The following is a 25409-nucleotide window of genomic DNA, read 5'->3' on the forward strand; positions in this document are numbered from 1 at the left end:
GGTGGCGCATGCCTGTAATCCCAGCTACTCGGGAGGCTGAGGCAGTAGGATCGCTTGAGCCCAGGAGTTTGAGGTTGCTGTGAGCTAGGCTGACGTCACGGCACTTGAGCATGGGCAACAGAGCGAGACTCTGTCTCAAAAAAATAAAAATAAAAAAAAAAATAAACTTGGGCTCAAACAATCCTTTTGCCTCAGCCTCCCTAGTAGCTGGGACTGCAAATACACGCCACCACGCCCAGCTAATTTTTTATTTTTTTGTACAGACAGATCTCGACTATTGCCCAGGCTGGTTTCAAACTTCAGGCCTCAAGCAATCTCCTGCCTCAACCTCCCTAAGTGCTAGGATTATAGGCGTGAGCCATTGTGCCCAGCCCAAAGGTTTTGATCAGAGTTAAACGTGAGTCAAAGAACAGTAAATTTTTTTTTTTTTTTTTTGAGACAAAGTCTTACTCTGTTGCCCCGGCTAGAGTGCCGTGGCGTCAGCCTAGCTCACAGCAACCTCGAAGTCCTGGGCTCAAGCCATCCTTCTGCCTCAGCCTCCCGAGTAGCTGGGACTACAGGCATGTACCACCATGGCCAGCTAATTTTTTCTGTATATTTTTAGTTGTCCAGCTATTTTCTTTCTAATTTTTTAGTAGAGCTGGGGTCTCACTCTTGCTCAGGCTGGTCTGGAACTCCTGAGCTCAAACAATCCGCCCACCCCGGCCTCCCAGAGTGCTAGGATTATAGGCGTGAGCCACTGCGCCCGGCCAAAGAACCTAAATTCTTAAAGATAGTTAATAATTATATTTAAAAAAATCTCTCCTGTAATAATTGGTTTTCACTGAGAAAAAGTAATTGTTTAGATAGGTATATGTTTCTGAAAACAGATCATCTCTTTTTGTGCCACATATTTTTGAGTTTAATAATCTAAATTCTTATCGTGTCACTTGCTCTTTGAAGATATGGTATGTAGCAAGAACACTGCATTTTAATTAAGGACCTAGATGGGGAATGAAAACCCTGCAATCATAAAACGCCTTGATAATGATGCAGTGAAAGATTAAGGGAAATATTTATGAAAAACAGTTTACAAAGGGAAATAGTTTTATAAAAATGATTATTAAAGGAAAACATTTTAAGTATCTTCTCATTTGAAGGGCTGCTGAATTTATTTTTCTAACTTGTTTCTATTTGTTTGCCTTTGTAGGAGAGTAGTTATTTTGATGGAATTAAAAGTTTTGAAATCAGCTGAAGAAGTTGGATTAAAGATTGGCAATCCAGTGCCCTATAATGAAGGTAAAATACTTTTTTATAGGTTGTAGCACTCAATTAAATACCTCTTTATAGATCTGGAATTCTACCTTTTGGATTCAGTTTGACTTTTTAATCTTAATAAAACAATAGTGATTTGGGGTCTAGGAACTAGGTTATTCTGCCAGTTTTTTCCAATACTAAGGAAATGATGTATGAAGAAAGAGGGAATAATTAGAGAATGTGATGGACAAAGATCCAGTTATTGTACATTAAAAATAAATACCTGGGATATTATTATAGCATATCTGTAATACTAATGAGAAATGTGTTAAGATTTATCTTATACACACTTTTGTTTTTAAAAAGTGTGAAACATAAAATCTATAGTTCTTTGATAGCACTCACTACACTGGTAATTTTTAGAATTGTCTGTGTTTATTTTGGGGCTATAAGTAAACTCGGTGAAGGTAGAGACCGTATTTGTTCTGTTCTATTTTGTATTCCTAGTGCCTAACTTGTATTTGGCCTTTAATAAATATTTATTGAATTGAATTGAAAATATAATATTATTTAACTGTGATTATCTCTTTCTGGCGAAATTACTAATGATTTTATTTTCTTATGGAAATACATAGAAAAACTTTAGATAAGAGAGATAATTATAGTCCTAGAGAAAGGCAAAGATAATCATCAAATCACTGGACCCATAACAGGAGAAGGCTTGTTTGCCCCTTTACCAAGTCCAAATAAAAATAAAATTAAACCCTCACTTTACACCAAAATTAATTCCAGATACATTTTTTTGTTGTTGTTGAGACAGAATCTTGCTCTGTTGCCGGGGCTAGAGTGCCATGGCGTCAGCCTAGCTCACAGCAACCTCAAACTCCTGGGCTCAAGCAATCCTTCTGCCTCAGCCTTCTGAGTAGCTGGGACTACAGGCATGCACCACCATGCCTGGCTAATTTTTTCTAAATATTTTTAGTTGTCTGGCTAATTTATTTCTATTTTTGGTAGAGACGGGTTCTCGCTCTTGCTCAGGCTGGTCTCGAACTCCTGAGCTTAAACAATTTTCCTGCGTTGGCCTCCCAGAGTGCTAGGATTGGATACATTTTTAAGAGTTAGAAAATGAAATCATCAAAAATAATAAAAACAAAGAGGAGGTGGCTACATATATGGATTGGAATAATTCACAATGAATATTTGATTATATTGGAATAAAATTTATATATTAAAAATAGAAGGTTTGTAAACAAACTGGGATAAAAATATTTACAACTGATAGGATTAACAAAAGGTTAATATCTTTAATATTTACTGAAGTTTTTACATATCAGGGGAAAAAAAACTCCAGTAGCAAAGCAGACATTGGAGAAGAATAGACTGTCCACTGTAGGAGGAAAACAAATGGCCAATACATAAGAAAAATTATTCAGCCTTACAGGTCATCTTTGTCTTGTTTCTGATCTTAGGAGGAAAACATTCAGACTTTTACCACTAAGTATTATGTTAACTGTGGGTTTTTCTTAGATTCTTTTTATTAGATTAAGTTTACTTCTATTTCTCATTTGCTGAGAATTTCTGTTAGAAATGGATAGTGAGTTTTGTCGTATTTTTTCTGTGTCTGTTGATGATCATATGGTTTTTCTTTTTTAGTTGGTTAATATGGTGAACTACACTGATTGAATTTTTTTTTTTTTTTTTTTTGATACAGAGTGTCACTGTGTTGCTTGGGCTAGGGTGCAGTAGTCATCATAGCTCACTGCAATTTCCAGCTCCTGGGCTCAAGCCATCTCTTGCCTCAGACTCCCGAGTAGCTGGGACTATAGGCGCATGCCACCATACCCGGCTAATTTTTAAAAAAATTTTTTGTAGAGACAGGTCTTGCTATTGCCCAGACTAGTCTCAAACTCAAGTGATCCTCCCACCTGAGCCTCCTGAAGTGCTGGTATTATAAGCATGAGCCACCATGCCCAGCCTGTTGATTGATTTTTGAATGTTAAACCTACCTAGGATTTCTAGGATAAATCCATGTCATTATGATGTGTTATCCTGTTTACATATTGTTGAATTTGATTTGCTTAAGCTATTTGATTTAGCAAATCCACTTGATTTGATTTTGTTTAGAATTCTTTTTTTTTTTTTTTTTTTTTTTTTTTGGAGACAGAGTCTCACTGTGTTGCCCTGGCTAGAGTGCTGTGGCATCATCCTAGCTCACAGCAACCTCAAACTCCTGGGCTCAAGCAATCCTTCTGCCTCAGCCTCCCGAGTAGCTGGGACTACAGGCATGCACCACCATGCCCGGCTAATTTTTTCTATATATTTTTAGTTGTCCGATTAATTTCTTTCTATTTTTAGTAGAGACGGGGTCTTGCTCTTGCTCAGGCTGATTTCAAACTCCTGAGCTCAAACAATCCGCCTGCCTCGGCCTCCCAGAGTGCTAGGATTACAGGCGTGAGCCACCGTGCCGGCCTTGTTTAGAATTTTTATATCTGTATTCGTGACAGATGTTATTCTGTAATTTTCTTGTCATGTCTTTGATTTTGGTATCAGAGTAGTACTGGCCTTATAAAAGCAGTTGGAAAGTGTTCCCTTTTAAATTTTCTGCAAGAGCTTGTGTACAATTGGTCTTACTTCTTCTTTGAAATGTTGAGTAGAATTCACCAGTGAAGCCATCTGGGCTTGATGTTTTCTTTGTGGAAAGGTTTTAAACTAGAAATTCAGTTTCTTTAACAGATACATATACAGGGTTATTCTGGTAATCTATTTCTTCTGAGTGATCTTTAGTAGATTGTGTGTTTCAAGGAATTTAATCATTTAAGTTCTTGAATTTATTGGTCTATATAAATATAAATATTCTAAACACCCAATTGTCAGATGGATAAAAAATATAATACTCCTTTATTATCCTTTTAGTGTCTATAGAATCTGTGTTGATGTCACCTCTCATTCCCGATATTGGTAATTTGTGTTCTCTTGATTTTTTTCCTGGTCAGTTTGACTGGAGGTTTATCTATTTTATTGATCTTCTCAAAGAGCCAACTTTTGGTTTTACTGATTTTTCCTCTTGTGTTTTCTATCCTATTGATTTAAGCTTTTGATCTTCAATATTTTCTTTCTTCTGTTTGCTTTGGGTTTTATATGTTCTTTTTCTCATTTCTTAAGGTAGAAGCTGAGTTCATTGATATGAGTTCTTTCTTCTCTTATATTATAGGCATGTAGGGTTACAGATTTACCCCTAATTACGGCTTTAATAGCATCTAGCAAATTCTGATATGTTCTCATTTTTATTCTGTTCACAGTACTTTCTAATTTTCCCTTTTAATTTCTTCTTTGAGATCATGTTATTTAAAAGTGTACTTGGTTTCCAAATGTGGAAACTTTTCTAGAGAGCCTTTTGTTATTGATACTTAATTTAATTCGACTGTGAATTTTCTTTGACTCGAATCCTGTTAAATGTATTGAGTTTTATTTTATGTCCCAGATTATGTTCTCTTTTGGTAAATTCTGTGCATACTTGAAAAGAATGTGTATTCTATGTTGTTGGGTGGAGTGTTCTGTAAATGTCAGTTAAGTCGAGTTGGTCGATAGTGTTATTCAATTTTTCTATATCCTTACTGATCTTCTGTTTACTTGTTCTGTCAGTTACTGAGAGAACGATATTGAAATCTCTGACTATAATTGTAAGTTTCTCTTCCTGCTTGCAGTTCTATTAGTTTTTGCTTCATGTATTTTGAAGCTCTGTTATTAAATGTATAAACATTTAGAATTATTATGTCTTCTTCGTGAATTGACTTGTTGATCATTATGAAATGACTTTCTTTATCCCTGGTAAATTTCTGTGCTTTGAAATCTACTTTGATATTAATATAGCTACTTCAGCTTTCTTTTTATTAGTGTTAGCTTGATGTATCTTTTTCCATCTTTTTATTTTTAACCTTTTTATGTCTTTATATTAAACATGTATTTCTTGTAAGTAGTATATAGGTAGATCTTGCTTTTTTGTCCAGTTTGATAATTTCTGCCTTTTAATTGGGGTGTTTAGACCATTTACATTTAATATAGTTATTGATATGGTTAGTTTTAAGTATGTCACTTTGCTTTGTCTTTTATTTGTCCCCTCTGGTTTTCTTTTCCCTTTTCTCTGCTTTCTTTTGGGTTATTTTTTATGAGTCCGTTTATCTCCTTTGTTGGATTATTAACTATAATAACTCTGTTTTGTTGTTCTAGTGGTTGCTTTAAGGTTTAAAGTATGCACTTTAACTTATCATGGTCTATCCCTGAGTGATATTATACCACTTCATGTGTAATATGAGAATCTTCCTTTACTTCCCTCCCAGTCTTTGTTGTATGGTTGTCAAACAGTTGACTTTTTCCTGTGTTATAAACCACACAAAACATTGTTATTTTTGTTTAAACTGTCAGTTATTTTTTAAAGAGATTTAAATAATAAGAAAAAAATCATATATATTTACTCATGTAATTGCCATTCTGGTGTTCATGATTCCTTTGTCTGGGCCCATTTTTCCAACTGGTGTCATTTAGCAGTTCTTACAGTGAAGATCTATCTGCTGGTAATGAATTCTTTCTTTCCATTTTTGTGTATCTGGAAAATATTTTGCCTTTTGGCTTTTTTTTTTTTTTTTTTTTTTTTTTTTGAGTCTCACTCTTTTTGCCCGGGCTAGAGTAGCTCACAGCAAACTCAAACTCCTGGGCTCAAGCAATCCTACTGCCTCAGCCTCCCGAGTAGCTGGGACGACAGGCATACGCCACCATGCCCGGCCAATTTTTTGTATATATTTTTAGTTGTCCGATTAATTTCTTTCTAATTTTAGTAGAGGCGGGGTCTCGCTCTTGCTCAGGCTGGTCTCGAACTCCTGAGCTCAAACAATCCACCCACCTCGGCCTCCCAGAGAGCTAGGATTACAGACGTGAGCCACCGCGCCCGACCTGCCTTTTGGCTTTTAAAGATATTTTTACTGAGCATAGAATTCTAAGTAGACGGTTTTTTTTTTCTTTTAGTACTTTAAAGGTTTCATCTTGTTTGCGTTGTTATCCTAAGAGAACTCTCATCCTTATTTTTGTTCTTTGTACTTGACTCTTTTTCTAACCACTTAAATTTTTGTTTTTATCATTAGTTTTGGGCAATTTGATCATGATGTGCCTTGCTGTCATTTTCTTCATGTTTCTTGTCTTGGATCTGTGCATTTATAGTTTTCTTCAAATTTGGATTTTTTTTTTTTTTTTCTTTGTGGAGACAGGGTCTCACTCTGTTGCCCAGGCTAGAGTGCAGTGGCATCATCAGAACTCACAGCAACCTCAAACCCCTGGGCTCAAGCTATCCTCCTGCCTCAACTTCCCAAGTAGCTGGGACTATAGGCACGTACCACGATGCCCAGCTAATTTTTTTATTTTTTGTAGAGATGGGGTCTCGCTATTGCCAGGCTGGCAAATTTGGAAAGTTTTTGACCATTGTTTCTTTTTCTTTTCTTTTTTCTTTCTTTCTTTCTTTTTTTTTTCCTGAGACAGAGGCTCACTCTGTCACCCTGGGTAGATAGAGTACAGTGGTTTCATTGTAGCTCACTGCAACCTCAAATTCCTGGGCTCAAGCAATCCTCTTGCCTCAGCCTCCTGAATAGCTGGGACTCCAGGTACGTGCCACAATACTCGGCTAATTTTTCTTTTTTTAGTAGAGATGGGTCTCCCTCTTGCTAAGGCTGTGCTCGAACTCCTTAGCTCAAGCTATTCTCCCACCTCGGCCTCCCAGAGTGCTAGGATTACAGGCATGAGCCACTGTGCCTGGCCAGCCATTATTTCTTAAATATCTTCTTCCACTCCCCACCTCCCCTTTTCTAATTATATATATACTAGGCTACTTGAAGTTGTCCCATTGCTCATTGATGCTTTTTCATTTTTTAAATTCTTTTTCTTTCTGTTTCATTTTTGATACTTTCTATTACTATGTATTCAAGTTCACTAATCTTTTCTTAGGCAGTGTTTAATCTGCTGTTAAGCCTGTCAGGTGTATTTTTCTTCTCAGATGTTGTAATTTTCATTTCTAGAGGCTCAATTTGGGTCTTTTTTATATATCCTCTATGTTTCTACTTAGTTTCGAGGACATACAAAGTACACTTATAATATTTGTTTTAGTGTTCTTGTCTGCTGATTCCAACGTCTGTGTCAGTTCTGGGGGTTTCAATCGGTTGACAACCCCACCACCACCATATGGATCATATTTTCCTGCTGCTCTTCATGGCTGGCAATCTTTGATTAAATACCAGACATTGGGATTCATACCTTGTTGGGTGCTGGAACCGTTTTGATTATTCTTGAGCTTTTTTCAGGGATACGTTTAAGTTACTTGGAAATAGTTTGATCTTTTGGGGTGTTGTTTTTGAGATTTGTTAGGTGGGATCAGAGGGCCACATTTATTCTAAGTAGGTCTAGTTATTCCCAACACTGAGGCAAGACTGGTCAGAGTATTCTACTTAATGCCCCATTATTATGAGATTTTCCATTCTGGTTGGTAGAAACAGGTACTATTTCTAGTTTTCTGTAAGCACCAGGTACCGTTCCCCCTGGTCCTTTCACATGATACCCTGCCTCAGATAGATTCCACACATATGGGCCAACCAGTACTCAGTACTCAAAGGAAATCCTCCACAGATCTCTGGAATTCTATCTCTTTGCAGCTCTTTGTTCTCTGCTGCTCTGTCCTGTAAACTCTAGATGTTGATCTTCCCAGACTCTCAGCTCCCATATCCTCACTCCAGGGGTTCCACCAGGCCCACTACTTGCATCATGGCCTGAAAACCTTGGGGCAGTCAGCTGGTGGTGGAGTCCTCCTTTGTTCCTTGTGTCACAGAGACCACTGTCCTTTATTGCTTAATGTCTATTGTCTTGAAAACCATTTGTTGTTCATTTTGGGGTTACTTCAGTTGGTAGAGTAAACTTGGTCTCTGTTACTCCATCTTGTCCTATACATACTTTTAAGAATCAAATGTTTTTGCAAGGTGTGTACTTAAAAAAATAAAGCAGCATTTCCCTGCCTCACTCTTCTTTGGCTTCTGACTCTTTGTCCAGAGGCAGTCTGTTTCAAATCTTACAGCGGCTTCTGTGTTTATCTCCATATTCCTAAACAACACATTTATACTGCTCTTTCTTGATTTTTCAGTTTAGACATTTGTTTATTGACTTTACACTATGGAAATTAGAATGTAGCTCTATTACACCTCTCCTCTCCTTGCTGTCCAGATGGGAGAATTAGATGTCAATATCAGATTAGATCACAATTTAAATGGCCAGATTTAAATTTTTCTATGAAATATATTCTTCTTTTGTTATAAATTTAAATATTTTTCAACACTTGTAGAAGCCTATTTTCATACGGTTTTTATATTTTCATTTTTTTCACTAATCAGAAAAACAGATAATTCTGTTTTACTTACCCAAATTAATTTTAAAAATTTATTTTGAACAGAGCTAATTTTTGAACTAAATCTGGAGTCGCTAAGAATATTTGAAAGAAATTTATATGAAAATTATGGAAAAGACATGTTTAAAGAATGTATTGAATAATTTTGCTTAATAACTTAAATGATTAAATACATAGCTTATTAACTATTTTAATTATAAATGTGACATTAAGAAATATAAAATTGACTTTCAGCTGGTCAGCATAAAGATGCTGGAAGTTATATATGTGACTTATTTGATGTCTTCTACTGTGTATTTCCTTCTCTTTCCCAGATGATTTCTCAGTGGGAAGTTAAGTTTGATCTCAGAGAAGTGGCTGTTCCTGTAAAAATTAAACTGTTTCTGTTGCTCCCAATAGGAAAAGGATTAGGTGATTTCCACTGAAGTATATATATACTCTTAATTTAAACTTACCAAACATAGTTCTTCAGTTTATCCTTAACTTTTAGTATTAGTAGAGCTTTTGCTTAAGGACAAATGGAGTTGAACCCAATAATTTTTGTGCTGGAGGTAAGTGGTATCCTGTCTTTTTTCTCCTGCCTGGCACTCAGTCCTAACCTTTGCCTAAGTGAGGTTATGGAAAGGAAAGGAAAGTTGGAGAAGCTCAGGCCTTGAACCTTAGCAGAATATTCAGCACAATCATGGAATATAAGAACTAGAAGGAGCTATTTTAGAGATCAATCGATCTGTTTTTAATCTCACACACAAAAAAAGGTGGCGAATGAGGTGATAAAGTAACTTGCCCAGGGTCATACAACAAGTGAGTTGCTTCAAGAAATGAGAATCGTTGTTCAGGATTTCCAAAGACACTTGGCATTGTATCCAGGCTTTTGAAGATTCACCTTCATACCAAACCTACTGTGAAAATTATATTTAAGTACACAGATTGTGTGAGTGAATCTATTACCTAATTAGAAGTTATCTCTATTTCATATTGGTATATTTATCCATTAAAACTTGTATAATTAAAAAAAAATGGAAATATGTTTAAGAGAATCAGACATCTGTTTTCTCTAATAAACAATTTTGTTTTAATTTTTGAATTGATAACATGGTTACATGATTTCAAAAGTCAAAACTACAAAATTATATATTTAGAGAAATCTTACTCTTACTCCTACCTCCCCCACCCACTGCCGCCCTCTATAGGCAACAAATATTAATGGTTTCTTTTTATCCTTCAGGTGTTTCTTTATGCAAATATAACCAAATACAAATATTATATATTCTCATTCCATGCTCCACTTTGCTTACACAAAAGCATACTATGTGCACTATCTTGTCTCTTTTTTAATCCTTTTAAAAAAAATTTTTAGCCTACAGATATTTCTATATATTTGTATATACTCAGAGATCTTTCTCTTTTTTAAAAAAGTAGTTATTCTCTGTTTCTTTCTTTTAATTGAATATTCTGTTGCATGGCTGTTATATATAGTTTATTTAACCAGCCCTCTGTTGATGGATACATGGGTTGTTCACAAGCTCTGGCTATTAAAGTGCTTCATTGAATAACTTCATACCTATGCAGGTATGGGGCAGAGAGGACGTGATTGCCAGAAGTGAGATTGCTGGATCAGTGGGTAACTGTCTGTGCTGGCAAAGATAGCTAGATTCTCCTCTGTTGATACTTTTCATTTTGTGTTCCACCAGCAGCACATGAAAATACTAGTTGCTTCACAGCCATGCCAACAGAATATATTGTTAATCAATTTGATAAATGAAAAATGGTATCTCAGTGTAGTTTTTAATTTGTATTCTGAGCAAAGTAAGCATCCTTTTAAATGTTTAAAAGCCTTTTGGTTTTGTTTTTGGTTTCCGTGAACTGACTATTCTTATATTACTCATTTTTCTTTCAGGTTGTTTGTCTAAGAGTTCTTTAAAAAGTTAGGAGGATTAGTCCTTTGTCATCGATATGAGTTATAAAATCGTTTTGACTTTGCTTATGGTGGTTTTTTTTTTTTTTCTATGTGGCAGTTTTATTTTTGTGTAGTTGAATTTGCTGATTATTTTTTATGACTGCCGGATTTTTTTTTTTTTTTAAGAGACGAGATCTCGCCGTCACTCAGGCTGATGCAATGGCCTGATAATAGCTCACTACAGCCTCAAATTCCTGGGCTCAAGGCATCCTCCTGCCTCAGTCTCCAGAGTAGCTAGGACTACAGGTGTACACCACCATGCCTGGCTAATTTTTCTATTTTTTTTGTAGAGACAAAGTCTTGCTATGTTAATCAGGCTGGTCTTGAACTCCTGGGCTCAAGTGATCGTCCTGCCTCAGCCTCCCAAAGTGCTGGGATTATAGGCATGAGCCATAGAGCCCAGCCAACTTCAGACTTTTGAGCCATAGTTAGAAAGGTCTTACTCACTCCACAGTTAATAAGGCATTCACCTATGTTTTATTCTAATACTTGCACAATTTCAGTTTTTACATTTAAATCGTTCATGCTGCTTCTGTTTTACTGTTGTAGTTTCTTGATTTGTGGTGTTTTTGGCTTCACTTTCACATAATTTAGAACTTGTTGTAAGATGTCCCCTAAAGATGTAGTTTGTATGTGGGATATGTTTGTGTGTGCATGTGTGTATTGGGTGGGTATTCGTTCTTATTGCTCTGTATGGTTTTTAGAAATGGGAAGATTTAGATGAAGCCATTACCGTGCTCTTTCCAGAAATGGAACCCACTAGGTTTTTTTTTTTACTTACGCAAATTATAGTAATTTGACACTTTAAATTGGAGAGGGAATACTGGAGCCTATCAGGTAATGTTCTAAATTGGAGCATCACATTTGTTTCACAGCAGTAAACTTTTGTTAAAATGAGTGCATTGGTTATCATATTTTCAGCTTTTAGAAAGGGGAGCTAAGACAAAAGCAATGCTTTATGAAATCTTTGGGTGCAGTAGAGACAAGGGAGAAGTGATTGTGCCCAATTCGTGTCACCTTTTGCCAGGTTTGTTATGTTTTTTATGTTGTGTTTAATTGAATGGTTGCTTTGGACATTTTGTGTTTCAGGGACAAAAGTGTTTGTGATAAAGATGGAGGTGAAAGGGTTGAAAGATAATTATTACTTGGGGGTCAGAAATATAGGGCTATGGAAAAAACTTCTTTATCTCAAAACACAGTTCCACTGGCCCTTCCCTTTCTTCAATGTCTGTTAAAGTACAGAGGGATGAGAAGATTTTGCTCTTCAGGATTATTTGCTATTGAATTTCATTGTAACCAGATCGATGATACATTGTTACTTGCTCCATCATGGAAATGGCTTTGTTATAGTGATTACTACCTTACACTATATTTCACAGCAATGGTTTCTAATTCTATATTGTGAAAATAAAGGAACTGTGTGTTAGGCAGCCAGTAAAATAAGTTGACTAAGAACAGCCCAGAAATAGACAGGAATTCCAAAACGTGCGTTGAAATTGTCTTATGGTACAATTACCACATTAAATAAAGATATAGCATTTTCAAAGTGTGAAAAGTAGAACTTCAAACATAGTTTATGCTTCATACAATTTTGAACTGGATGATTTTAAATTTTCCATAATATTTACCTTTGTTTTTTTTTTTTGGACACAGAGTCTCTGGTGCTTGAGCATGAGGGCAGTGGTGTGATCATAGCTCACTACAACCTCAAACTCCTGGGCTCAAGCGATCCTCCTGCCTTAGCCTCCCAGGTAGCTGGGACTATGGGCATGTGCCACTGCAGCCGGCTAATTTTTTTAATTTTTGATAGAGATTGGGTCTATGTTGCTTAGGCTGGTCTTGACCTCCTGACTTCAAGTGATCCTCCCTCCTCAGCCTCCCAAAGTACTGAGATTACAGGCGTGAGCCACCACACCTAACCTTTACCACTACAATTTTTGTCAGTATATATATATTAGTTCTGTGTACCTATACTATTGCTAACAATATTTTCCTTTGACAAAAATTTGTTACACAATACTTAATTGTTAGCATTATTGAAAGATATTAGTTGTAATTTTTTCAGCCTAATTCTGTCCATTTTTTGCCAACAAGAAATCATAATTATGGGAATGACTCTTCTAATATATTCTTGGTAGTTGTTAAGAAAGCACTTACTGGTAGAAGCTGAGTTTTTGTTGCTTTTATACTCCATTTTCTGTTAGCTAATTTTTCTCTGCCAATGGCTTACTTACTATTTTATTTTATTTTGTTTTGTTTTTTGGAGATAGGGTCTCATTTTGTTGCCCAGGCATGAGGGCAGTGGCATGATCGTAGCTCACCGCAACTTTAAACTCCTGGGCTCAAGTGTTCCTCCTGCCTCAGCCTCCCATGTATCTGGGACTACAGGTGCACACAATCATGCCCAGCTAATTTTTCTATTTTTTTGTAGAGATGGGGTCTTGCTGTGTTGCTCAGGCTGGTCTCAAACCCTTTACCTCAAGCCATCCCTCCTGCCTTGGCCTCCCAAAGTGCTAGAATTACAAGTGTGAGCTGCCTTGCCTGGCCTCATTTACCATTATAATGATAATAAAAATTGATAGGTGTGAGTCCTAGTAACCGAGGAGCTGTAAAGTCTGCTTTGAAATACCCTGTTAATATTTCCTTCTTAGATCAGAGCCAGTGATATGAAGCTAGCATAGAGCTAAAGAGTCTAAGAATGACGATGTTGACTCATCTTTCTGGAATGGTTTGATTTGTAGGTGGCATAAAACAGAAGATTATCAGAAGTTGAGTCTCTGCATTACTGCTTTGGGGTATAATTTTAATTTTTAGAAGGATTTCTATTAGCTATAGAGTGATGTATTTCAAGCCTTGTGGTCAGCTGCTGTGTTACAGGGCATTAACTGAAGGGCAATTGTTGCTATTTAGAATGCACCAGGATTCTTGCCGTCCATTCGGTTCAGGGCTGTCTCTTGTGCCAGATTTACACATGTGGTCCAAAGCAAGAAAGAGTTAAGTATTGCTCTAATAAATGGATTAGTACCGTTTCCAAATTTACCAGATATTATGGTTATTAGTTATATTCTATTATAGATAACTAGAGTTATGGCTGCCAGAATTATAATTGGTTATTTACAATTAAAAATTAACTAGATAGTGATGAAGTACGTGGATCTAGTCACACAAACCTGGGTTCAAGATTAGGTTCTGCTTCCCTGCTCTGTAACCTCTCTAACCCAGTTTTCTCATCTATTAAAGGGTATAATAATAGTGTCTATGTCACAGAGCCGACAATTACTGTGATAATGTACCTAACCTAGTACTTGGTGCATAGTAAGTACTCAAAAAATGGTAGCTATTATTAATATATATTATAGGGCTTAATTGGAGACTTGTTAAATATATTGTATTTCATTGAATCTAAGAATCTAATGATTATAAGACTGTACCATTATATTATGCACTACTAAAAAGAAATTATAACATTAATTTTACATTGTCAAAATGTGAAAAAAATATACATCTTAGAATAGGTAAAACAACAGTAAGTTATATTTTTAAAAATTGTAGTAAAATATACCTAACAGGAAATTTACATTTAACTATTTTTAAGTGTACAGCTCAGTGACATTAAGTCTGTTCACACGGTTGTGCCACTATCACCACCATCCGTCTCCAGAACTTTTTCATCATCCCAAACTGAAACTGTACCACTAAGCAATAACTCTCCCTTCCCCACTCCCACCAATCCCTGATAACCATTCTACTTTCCATGTCTGTGAATTTGACTATTCTAGGTACCTCCTAAGGGTTACTTTGTTACAGAAATTGAATATATGTGACCATCAAGAGCCAGTGACCATGTCCTGTTGAACAGGATACTTAAAGAAGCAGGCATGACAGAGAGGAAGGGACTTTCTAGTTTAGATAGTTTGAGACCATAGAAGAGAAAGGAGCTGGGGTAGAGTATAGCCGGGGTTTGCATATTTTTATGCATTTTTGAATGTTTAAATCTTGTTTATTCTTCTGTGTATAATTCATGAAACAGGTAAAGTTACAATTTTATTTTTGCCAACCACTTAGTCCCAATACTATTTACTGAGCAATTCATCTCTCCCTTACTGATTTTAAAAAAAGCTTCACTGTAGAATTTCAGACTGTTCCTTCATAAGATGCATTGTAAAAGAAAAGCAGTTTTCCTGTGCAATTTTGTGTGACACTTGGTAAATTCAGAGATAATGGAAAAGCCAAAATATAAACACAAAAATGTCACTGGAAATAATCTAGGTTCTTTTTCTATGTAAATAAAGCTTCTCAATTTTTTTGTGGGAAAAGCTAAACAGTTAGTTCTATTTAACCTATTTAATTTTATGCTAAATCTGTTTTACTCTAATGGCACAATTACCTCCCATTTAGTTGTGCCAGTTAAGAGTAATATTGGCAGAAGGAAGTTAAATTGATGTGTAATATGCCCATTTGAGTTAAGACCTTGGAAAACCCAGCAGGAACATGAACTTAGCAATTGGAGAAGGCAGAGACAGGGAGGCAAGTGGGACGCTTTCCCCGCTTACCATTTTTGTTCTGGGGGCACCCCAGGAATTTTTTGAGCTGCCCTTGGGTGCTGCAAGCATTCTTGGTGAGCAGCCCAGCTTAGGTTGACTTCTGCCTTTAGAGCCAACCACTAAGGCAAAATCAAATTCCATAGGTCTATTATTTTAAAAAATGAGACATTTTTTACAGTTTTAACATTCTTGAACTTCATAAACACTTGTACAAAAGGTGAAGGGCAAATAAATACCCTCATGGTATGGCATTTCTTATTTTCTGCTTGAGAGACATGTTCATTTCCCCTCCTTTCCTTTTAATCTTCCTGTTTCCTTGACACACCTGCTTCTGAACTCCATTCTCATCTCACCCTGCTGTGACAGTTCACTAGCACTTCATGGTACCTAAGACTCTTTCAACTCTTATTTTCCACCGACTGTCAGTTGCAAAATAAGGTTGCTTTGTTTGGGAGGGAAAGGGGAGAATCCTTTCTGAATGTCTCCTTGTCCTTTGAAGTAGGAGCACTTCAGAGACAATTGAACTGCTTTTAGGTTTTTCTTACCACCCAGCTTTTTCTTCTGATTGATCCTGCCGTGAACACAGTTCTGTTGATGACATCGATTTGTTGCTATGGAAATAGTGGTAATGTCACAGATTCAGCCTGGTGACTTTACTGCAGGTTCTTGCAGGAGAAATGGGCAAGGCTTTAGGGGAAAACCTCATTAAAACTGAAAGCTATCAATTATAAGCAGGTGAAAGGTAAATGGAGGCAACCTTTTGTGTAACAAAACCAAAAAATGAACCCCTGGCAAATTCACTGCATGCAATTGAATGCCTCAGCATGAATTCTGACCCATGAGAGTCCTTGACAAAATAAACTTCACATTTTCCCATAGTATTTCTTTTACCTAAGTTTAAATCTCTTAACCCAAATTATTCGCACTAAAATGGCCTTTTCCTTTTGATCTTCAGGACATGGGCAGCAGCAAGTAGTTCCGTCTCCAGTCTCAGCAGCCAGTCCAGCAACCAGCAAGACCCAGCCACAGAACGGGAGCTTGGGAATGGGTAAGGTTGCCTCATGAGGACATGGGTTTATCGTGTGCGTCAGGCTTTTGAATAATGTTTTGAAATTTAATCTGAGACTAGAGGGAGTTTTCAAATGCCATTCATGGCAGAGTTGCATCTTGCAGAGAGTAATTCTGATTCTTATTGTAGAGTATGTAATTGAAAAAATGATTAAAGATAGTCTTTTAAATATATTTAACAATAAATATATTTCCCAAACTGAAACTGTACCACTAAGCAATAACTCTCCCTTCCCCACTCCCACCAATCCCCGATAACCATTCTTTTGTTATCAGAATGATATGCTCTTCTATGTTAATAGTTTATCTAGTAGTTTCTCACATCTTTAGGTTTTATACCCTCTGACTTCCTGTGAATTTGCATGCCTTTTCAGTTCTTGCCTGTTAACTGTCTAGGATCCACTCACTACATTTGGCTTGTCTCTCTCCACATCTCCCATTTGGGCCCTCATGAGTAGTCTTCGTTTGCTTGAAGACAGTATCGTTTACATTGGTCATAGGTTCTGCTTTTCAGTCTCGTGGATGAGAAATAGTTTCTTCTTTCAACTTTCTCTGCAGCGGGTCCTGAGAGGCCCTAATGGAATCATTTTGTTTACTTTCTGGCCTTTGCTATGGGAACCTCTTGATCTGGGAAGTAACCATTGAAAATTATGATTTGTAGAATGTGGCTGAATTTATTTTTAGAGGTCCTTTTTTCTGTCAGAGCTTCACATACGCCTCCTCTCCTCCCCTCAACTATTAGTTTCTATTTTTCAATGCTGAGATTCTAGGAAAAGCAAGGTTAAGACGTCACTAATGTTTCTGTGAAACTTTCAGGACATATGACTTTCCCCCCGTTGGTCTTTGTTTTTATATACCTTGTAATATCTGTCTGTCTCCTTTTGTAAGTCGATCTATTTATATACAGCTCTCAAATTATGTATTGTTGAAGAGGGATGGTGGAATAGACTATCTAAAATGGTAAACAGGAATCACTTCCTCATGACAAAATATAAATAGGATGTTATTCTCTCCCTCCATCCACACACTTCTTTTTCTGGCTGTCTTTGTCTTATGTTGACATTTAAAAATCAGTTGTGTTCCCTAAACTGGGTGGTGAAAGAAAATGATGTGTACTGAGGGGAACCCATGCAGCATGAAACAATTGGATGAATGGATGCTTGTGTGTGTGTGTTTCATAAAATTGGACAGTATGTATTACGTGTGTGTATACACACACATATTTTACAAAGCACATGTGCTTCCTTGCGTAATCTTGGGGTAATTATTACTGTGTCTGTGTGTATTGGTCTCTCCTGACTCCCAGTTAGAATAGAAAATTTTAGAATCTGGGACATACTTATGTATATTTTTTACTAAGTGCTACAGATACCTATAAGAGTGTGGTACATGCTGTGGACGTTCAATAAATAAATACTGGATAAATGATGTATTTATATTGTTAGCCAAATTCTATTCTCAAGAAATGTTTTGGTGTAGAAGGTATGAAATCATTGAACTAAATTATATTTTCTGGATTTGGAGATTGAAGCTTTATAGATATAGTGTGCGTATAAAGGAACCCATCTACTAAATGGTTTTATTTCTCTAGGCAGCAGGGCAGCTGCTTAGGTTTGGCTAAAGGAGGAAGAAGAGTCATAGTGGCCAGCTACCTGCATATCTTGACCAAACACTGGTTCTTGTCCTTTGCGCCCAACTGAACGCAGTCCTACAGACTTCTTTCTAGACTTCTTAGTCCTCTAGACTAGTTGAGAACTGGGAGTTTTCTGTTGCTATTTTGAGGTAATATTAATATATTTGTGATAGATATCCTTTACCCCAAGATGGCTTAGCCACTAGGTCCCTTACCTCCTAGCCTTTCCTTTTGCATTTTTTCTTGTATGACTAGTGACTTGTGGTAAGTTTTACCAGTCAAGAAAGTTGATTTTCTTTCTTTGACCCATTAGAGAAACATTTAAGAGGGTGGACCTCAGAAAGAGCAGTGTCTGGATTCATTACCATTATTATCTTGACCTCAGGCCTTAAGTCAGCAAATATAATAGTGAACTTCTCTGTGCCCAGCCTTCATTCTAGATTGCTTTTCTAGCCTCCTGCTTCAGTCTCTGTTTGATCTGTGTATCTCTTGGATACTAAAAAGGAAAACTTTGCCTCTCAATCTTGTATGATTTCAGGTCGTGGCACCTCAGTCATTCAGAGTTATTATAAAACTTATTATAAAAGTTCACTTAGAATAATGATTGTCCTTTTTCTTTGTGTCTGTTTTTAAAGGTTCCACTGTTTCTAAGGCTTATGGTGCCTCAAAGACATTTGGAAAAACTGGAGGTGCCAGCCTTTCGAGCACTTCTGGGGGCACACAGGCCAAGGTGGTGCCCATTGCCAGCCTCACCCCATACCAGTCCAAGTGAGTTGTTGTATAAGATAAGTTCAGAGTGTACTTACAAAAAAGTGTAAGGAGTTATTTATGCATGAACTTCACAGTCACCACTACATAGAATGGGTTTCCTCTTTTTTTTTTCCTTGAGGCAGAGGGGATACAAATTGTAGCAACCTTTGACTCTTTTATCAACAAGAATGGCAGCAATAGCAATCTGCCATAGACTATGAGGTTTCGTTACTTTTGAAAGAATTTGAAATTTAAAATATTTAATGCTTATAGAATTAGTTGATAGTCTTGTGAGTAAAAATAATATTTGTGCTAATAATATTTGTGCTAATTTGTCATATAAATAGGTGACTTTTAGTCTGTGATTTAATTGGCTAAGATAAGCTATACTGTTTGGATTAACCACATTAATATACCCTGAGCGTGTATTTCTTTTATATGACTTTTTCGCATTAAAAATTAATTTTTAAAATTTTTAAACATTAATTTGAGCAGTTAAAAATTAGTGAATTTTTTTTCACAGTTCTTTCAGGTATGTTTTTATTTATTCATCAGCACTTTGTAATATTGGAAAAATACTTTCCCCTGTGAAATTATAATTAATGTGCCCAGCACCTACGTTTAGGATGGGCACCAAGACTGCATCTTAGATCTTGTGCCTCCTTTTTTAGTGGTCTCTAAGTTCATACTGCTTTAATGTGTTTTCTTTTGGTGGCCCGCACATCATGTTCTATGTAGCTCTGTATTTATATTCAGTGTGCATTAGAAACGAGACCGAAGTTTGACACTGGTTATATCGGTTCCCATAACTGAAAATAGTGGCAAAATGTAATTGCTGGTATTACAGCATTTTCTAGCTTAGAACCTTTCATTAAGGGATATTGTTGCCTTGGTGATGCCTTTTGGAGAAGGGAGAGAGTTTATAAATTTACTTATTTGACAGGAGAATGAGTTAGTGTTAAATCATCTTGCATGTTTTACTGTTTGCTTATTCTGTAAACTGTCAAACCTATGTGTCATCTTGGGGTTTTAATTAGCTGGATTAAAATACAGGTAACGTTGAAAAATGGAATACGCATAGGATAAGAAAGGCCATAGGAAGATGATTTCTTACCTGATCTTTTCCAAGACTCCAAACACTAATATAATCTATTTGGTTTTTAGGTGGACTATTTGTGCTCGTATAACCAACAAAAGTCAGATCCGTACCTGGAGCAATTCCCGAGGGGAAGGGAAGCTTTTCTCTATAGAACTAGTGGATGAAAGTGTGAGTATTTGTTGAATGGGGAGGTAGGAGTAGTGGACTCATTGAGAAGTAAAGGGATCAGCTCTGCAGGCCTATGAGGCGAAAAGTAATAGTGGGCTGGAAGGAAACATGATTGTTATTGCAGTTTTCCCCGTGTTGTAGACTTGATGCTGTGTGGGGATAGAAAGTTAAAGGTCATAAATAAATCCTTGATTGTAAACGAAAGCATTTGTAGCAGTAGACATTCGTTTTCTAAATGTATAAGTAGCTTCATGTGCAGGAGAAACCAGACACACTATGTCAGCTTTGCTGGCAGGCTCAGGTGAAGCCCTAGGATGTAGTATCTGCTCAGGAGCAAGGTGCAGCTTTGGGTCACAGCACGCGGCCTGCGGCAGCCACCTCACTAAGAGGATGGTTTTGTGGGAAATGGGTTCTGGCTGTGCACATTCTCTATTCACTCTACTTAAACAAAACCATGATGATGAGACAAAAAACTCTAAGCTGTGGAGTCTTGACAGTCTTGATAGCTGCTTGTCTGTCCATTAGTTTGTTATAATTCCTAAGATATACTTCACACGTTCTTTTCAAACTGTAGCATATTTCCTATGTGTTGAAACCTCCAAGAAGGCGGAAAAAGATAGTTTCTTTTTTTTTTTTATTGTTTTTTTAGCAAATGGTTGTAACACCCCAAATGTTTGACTGTGCGATGGCAGAATCAATATCAGAACCTAATTTCTTACAAATTATCAGTCTAATGTACAGCAGTTGGCTAAAATTTCAGCCATTTATTTTTCTTATCCATCCGTAGCATTTTGACTGACAGAAAAGTAAAAGTGAAAAATCACAAGCAACTTGAAAACATGACTTGTTATAGCATCTTTGGCAGTGACTCCCAAATATGAAGTAATTCATCACTTAGGACGCAGCCGTGAGGGAAGCTGGTGAATCATCTCGGTTCATCGTGCTTCCTCGTGGGCTCCAGTCGTGTCACTCAATATTCAAAGTTTTTTTGTTTTTATTGTCAGAATATTTAAACTCGTTGTTTTTGTTTTAAGTTTCCAACTTGAAGTTATTAAAGCATGATTACAGGATCAGCTGTTTGAACTTCTCTTGTTTCATCTGGCTAATAACATGAATGTGTGACTATAAAGTGTATTTCTGAGATGTCTGTAGGCCCTGTGGGGCCCATTTGTGCTTGTGCTGCTGCTCTAAGGGTGTCGTTTTGATGCTCAAGTGGCCTGGGTTTTACTGGTCAAACTTGATGTTGAAGACCACCATCCTAACCTACTCTCCCATGCTTCTGCAGGGTGAAATCAGAGCTACAGCTTTCAATGAGCAAGTGGACAAGTTCTTTCCCCTTATTGAAGTGAACAAGGTATGTGGTAGTATTGATTTCAGAACTGACACTGTCCAATGGTGAAGTGAGAATTATGGGACTCTGGTCCAACGGAGACGGGTGTGATGGTAGAGGCTTTTTATGTCCAATTTGATAACTATCCCACATTCTGTGGCTTGGCAGGTGTATTATTTCTCGAAAGGTACCCTGAAGATTGCTAACAAACAATTCACGGCTGTTAAAAATGACTATGAGATGACCTTCAATAATGAGACCACTGTCATGCCCTGTGAAGATGGTCATCATTTACCTACAGTTCAGTTTGATTTCACAGGGATTGGTGACCTAGAGAGCAAGCCCAAAGACTCACTTATAGGTAAGTCTGCATATGAGAACAGAGTGGTGATTACTAGTTTTCTTTGTGGTATATAGGGGAGGAATAAGAGTTAAGTGCTTACCATTCAGCCTTTGGTCGTGTTGTAATGGGAGCCTTCACTGTCTCCTGCTGACACTTTGTGCGTGTGTTTTAGACATAATCGGGATCTGCAAGAGCTATGACGATGCCACTAAAATCACAGTGAAGTCTAACAACAGAGAGGTTGCTAAGAGAAATATCTATCTGATGGACACTTCAGGGAAAGTGGTGACTGCTACTCTGTGGGGGGAGGATGTAAGTACTTGCATCGTGCAGTCGGCCTGTATGGAAAGAGCTCCTTCAGGGTTGTCTTGTCCTCTGGGTTACGGGGCTTTGGCATGTAGCTGGTGCAGGGTGCTATTGAGCGAATATTCGAAAGCCTTTATTTTATTTCTGTGAGATTTGCGTCATCAGGCAATGCTATTATTTAGTGAAATGCTCTTTCCTCTAACTCTAGGAAAGTAGTGATAGATTAGTTTTGATGTGTCTCTGAGCAGATTCTTGTGTGTGAAGTCTGTCTTGTATAAATTTCATGTACATTGATTAATTTATTCTACTGTTGACTGTTTTCCTTGTTTTCTATAAAAATGTTCTGTGTTCTTCCTGCCGGTGACACTCGTATATGTTTGGTGTTTGTTTTACAGGCTGATAGATTTGATGGCTCTAGACAGCCTGTGATGGCTATCAAAGGAGCCAGAGTTTCTGATTTTGGTGGACGGAGCCTCTCTGTACTGTCTTCAAGCACTATCATTGTGAATCCTGACATCCCAGAGGCCTATAAACTTCGTGGATGGTAGGTTTTGTGGGGCTAAACAAAGGGTTATTTGAGCCTGGGCTTTGAGAAGAGCTGGTTACAATCAGTATGTGAGCTCTCTGCCAAGCAGAAGGATTCGTTAGTGAATGGAGCAGTTCCTGTATTTCTCGGAGGCATTTGGCCTTCTGAGAGGATGGCTTTAAAGCCCTTAAACTGACAAACCTGTAATCCCATGACAAACCTGGAGAGTCAGAGGAGGCAATTAGAATGTATGTGCTGCATGCTGACCTCAATCCTGCCAACACAGGGTATGCCCAGGCTTTAGCGGCTGTGTGCACTGAAGGACTCTAAGCTGAAGGCATCTTTCTTTCCTGCGGTTAAGCTGTGGGCTTCTGTGGTGGGGGGAGTACACGCTTTCTTATTCTGTCAAGTCTTTGGTGCCGATCACATCTTCTAGTGTGTATTCACTGGACTCTGATAAAGTGTGGTGGGAACAATGGGCTTTTTGTTGGGATTATATTGTTATTCCCAAAGCACTCAAGGGATGAGGAGAGCCTGTTTAAATCTCCTCGCTATATCTAGCTTTTTATATCTAGCTTTTTAGGGCATTAAAACTTTGCCTTAGAAGAACACTTCAAACTGAAACACGGTATGCGAGAATTGAAGTGGTCAGGGAAAACACTTTAACTAGCCCAAGTTTAAATAATTAGTATAGCTATACTATACTATAGCTATACAGGGGAAAATATGTCTATTTCCAACTGTGTCTTAGGGTTTAAGTGACTCAAGAAACAGCTCATATTACATATTCCTCCTTTGTTTTGAGTCTCTTGTGAACTAGTGGCGCTAGTATTTGAATAGTTTCATGCAACACCTGAGGTGTTCATGTCACTTAAGCCATCCTCAAGGGTGTGGTGCACATGTATCTATTTAAATGCTCTCTAGCTGGCATTGCACAGTAAGGCAGGGCCCATTAATAGTCTGACCAGAAATAACTGGAGTTTTGGTTTGTTCTTACTGCTCGATTTTCTTTCAGGCTCTGGAGCTCAACCCCAGGTTAATTGCATGCCTACATTAAGGTCTTCATATTTTACTTGTCAACAGTGATGATCCCCACACAAAAAGACATGGCTGTCCCCAGAATAAAGGGACTTGGCATTGATCAAAGAGAAGTTCAGTGCACATACCCCACCTGAACAAGATTAGAAAGGTTTAGATCTTGGCTGTAACAATGTAGAATTTTTATTGTGAGAAGGGCTGCCTGTCTCCTTGCCATGCTCACTCCTGGTGAGCTGTCTTTGGTGGTCAGTGTCTCCTTGGAGTTCTTGAATCCGTAAACTTGTGTAGCTAGTAGTGGTGAAACAGATTTATGGAGCTTGCTGTGCCTCTGTGAGGGATTTTGCTGCTTACCTGACAGAATAAGAAGGCAACTGTCTACAGCCTAGGACAACATCCATTCTGGTAGATGGTCTCTTTTTAAGGAGCCTGTTCGGTGTGTGGTTTGCTTTTAGTTATCCACCTTTTGGACGGCATTTGGCATGTTTTTAATCTCAGGCTGACTCCTTTCTGTCACATGTTCCTTGTGATCAAGAGATATAATCAATATTAATAATAATTTAATACAGATTAATTTAACTTTAATATTGGCATAAGTAAAATCTCGCTAAGAAGGTAAATCTACAAGAAAATGGATAATGCCTCCTGATGAATTACTTTGGGTTATATAATCTTTTGGACTCTGTATCAGCCTTAAAAGGTCTTTCAGGCCGGGCGCGGTGGCTCACGCCTGTAATCCTAGCTCTCTGGGAGGCCGAGGTGGGTGGATTGTTTGAGCTCAGGAGTTCGAAACCAGCCTGAGCAAGAGCGAGACCCCGTCTCTACTAAAATTAGAAAGAAATTAATTGAACAACTAAAAATATATAGAAAAAAATTAGCTGGGCATGGTGGCACATGCCTGTAGTCCCAGCTACTCGGGAGGCTGAGGCAGGAGGATCGCTTGAGCCCAGGAGTTTGAGGTTGCTGTGAGCTAGGCTGACGCCGTGGCACTCTAGCCTGGGCAACACAGTGAGACTCTGTCTCAAAAAAAAAAAAGGGTCTTTCACCATGGAAATGTTTTTTGCTAGCCTATTGCAGTATGTTCACTGTCCCTTTCCATCCTGATATATTTCAGTTATGATAAAAATGCGGCTGCTGACCGAGAATGAGCGTTAGTTGCCCAGAGGACTATACCAGAGGTCTACATTGTTGCTTTTTGGTTGTTCACTTTCCTGGTTTCTGTCTTTAGGCCTTGGTCCCTCTGGCCACTGTTGATATGCAAGGCTGATTTAAAACAAGATTCTGTGGTGCTTTGGCACTGATTGTCTTGACCACTGGGGGGCATCAAAGCAATTGAGATAAAAAAAAAGGTCATTTAGTTTCTTTGTAGACTTCAGTTATACTTAGGAAGTTACTAACTTCAGCCCACATGATCACGACCTATCTGAAAGCTGGGTGGGTGGTGGATAGCTTGCAACTGGCAAACGGAAACAAGTAGCACGTTCGAGAAGTGTGTCAAGTGCGTGTCATCATTATTTGTTTATTTTTTCAGGTTCGACTCAGAAGGACAAGCCTTAGATGGTGTTTCCATCTCTGATCTCAAGAGTGGAGGAGTGGGAGGGAGCAACACCAACTGGAAAACTTTATATGAGGTTAAAGCAGAGAACCTGGGCCAAGGTGACAAGGTATCTGACATTCCTTTCTTCACAAAAGCATGTAAAGCGTACAAAGGATGAGTTTGGAAACCTGGTTTCTGATACCAGCTGTCAAATGTTAACTCAGAGTTGTAATTCTTACGTGGGACTCTGACCAGAGCATGATGTGATAGTTGAATCACTGCCAGAGTGAAGGAGCCAAGTGTCCTAATGGGAGTGTGTTGTAGCCCTCAGGTGTGCTGGGGCAGGACAGTGTGACGAACTCTTAGAGAGTTGATTCCTAGAGGGATCTTGAAGAAGTGGTAATAACCAAGCTTTGTGTCGTAACATGAACGGCCTTTGGGTCCA

The 25409-nt window shown here is 37.8% G+C and overlaps 1 protein-coding gene across 1 annotated transcript in view; it reads left to right on the top strand.

The window, feature by feature from the left end:
* Positions 1 to 25409, top strand: part of RPA1 (replication protein A1, 70kDa) — a 57308-nt gene that overhangs the window by 19301 nt on the left and 12598 nt on the right. The window contains exons 5-13 of the mRNA XM_012653019.1: positions 1190 to 1278; positions 16125 to 16217; positions 18506 to 18638; positions 19785 to 19887; positions 21173 to 21241; positions 21386 to 21578; positions 21733 to 21872; positions 22262 to 22410; positions 24959 to 25091. Of these exons, the coding sequence (XP_012508473.1) occupies positions 1190 to 1278; positions 16125 to 16217; positions 18506 to 18638; positions 19785 to 19887; positions 21173 to 21241; positions 21386 to 21578; positions 21733 to 21872; positions 22262 to 22410; positions 24959 to 25091 (1102 nt within the window). The remainder of the gene's footprint in view (positions 1 to 1189; positions 1279 to 16124; positions 16218 to 18505; positions 18639 to 19784; positions 19888 to 21172; positions 21242 to 21385; positions 21579 to 21732; positions 21873 to 22261; positions 22411 to 24958; positions 25092 to 25409) is intronic.

Source organism: Propithecus coquereli, unplaced genomic scaffold (assembly GCF_000956105.1).
Source record: "Propithecus coquereli isolate 6110/MARCELLA unplaced genomic scaffold, Pcoq_1.0 Scaffold409, whole genome shotgun sequence".
Classification (NCBI taxonomy): Eukaryota; Metazoa; Chordata; class Mammalia; order Primates; family Indriidae; genus Propithecus; species Propithecus coquereli.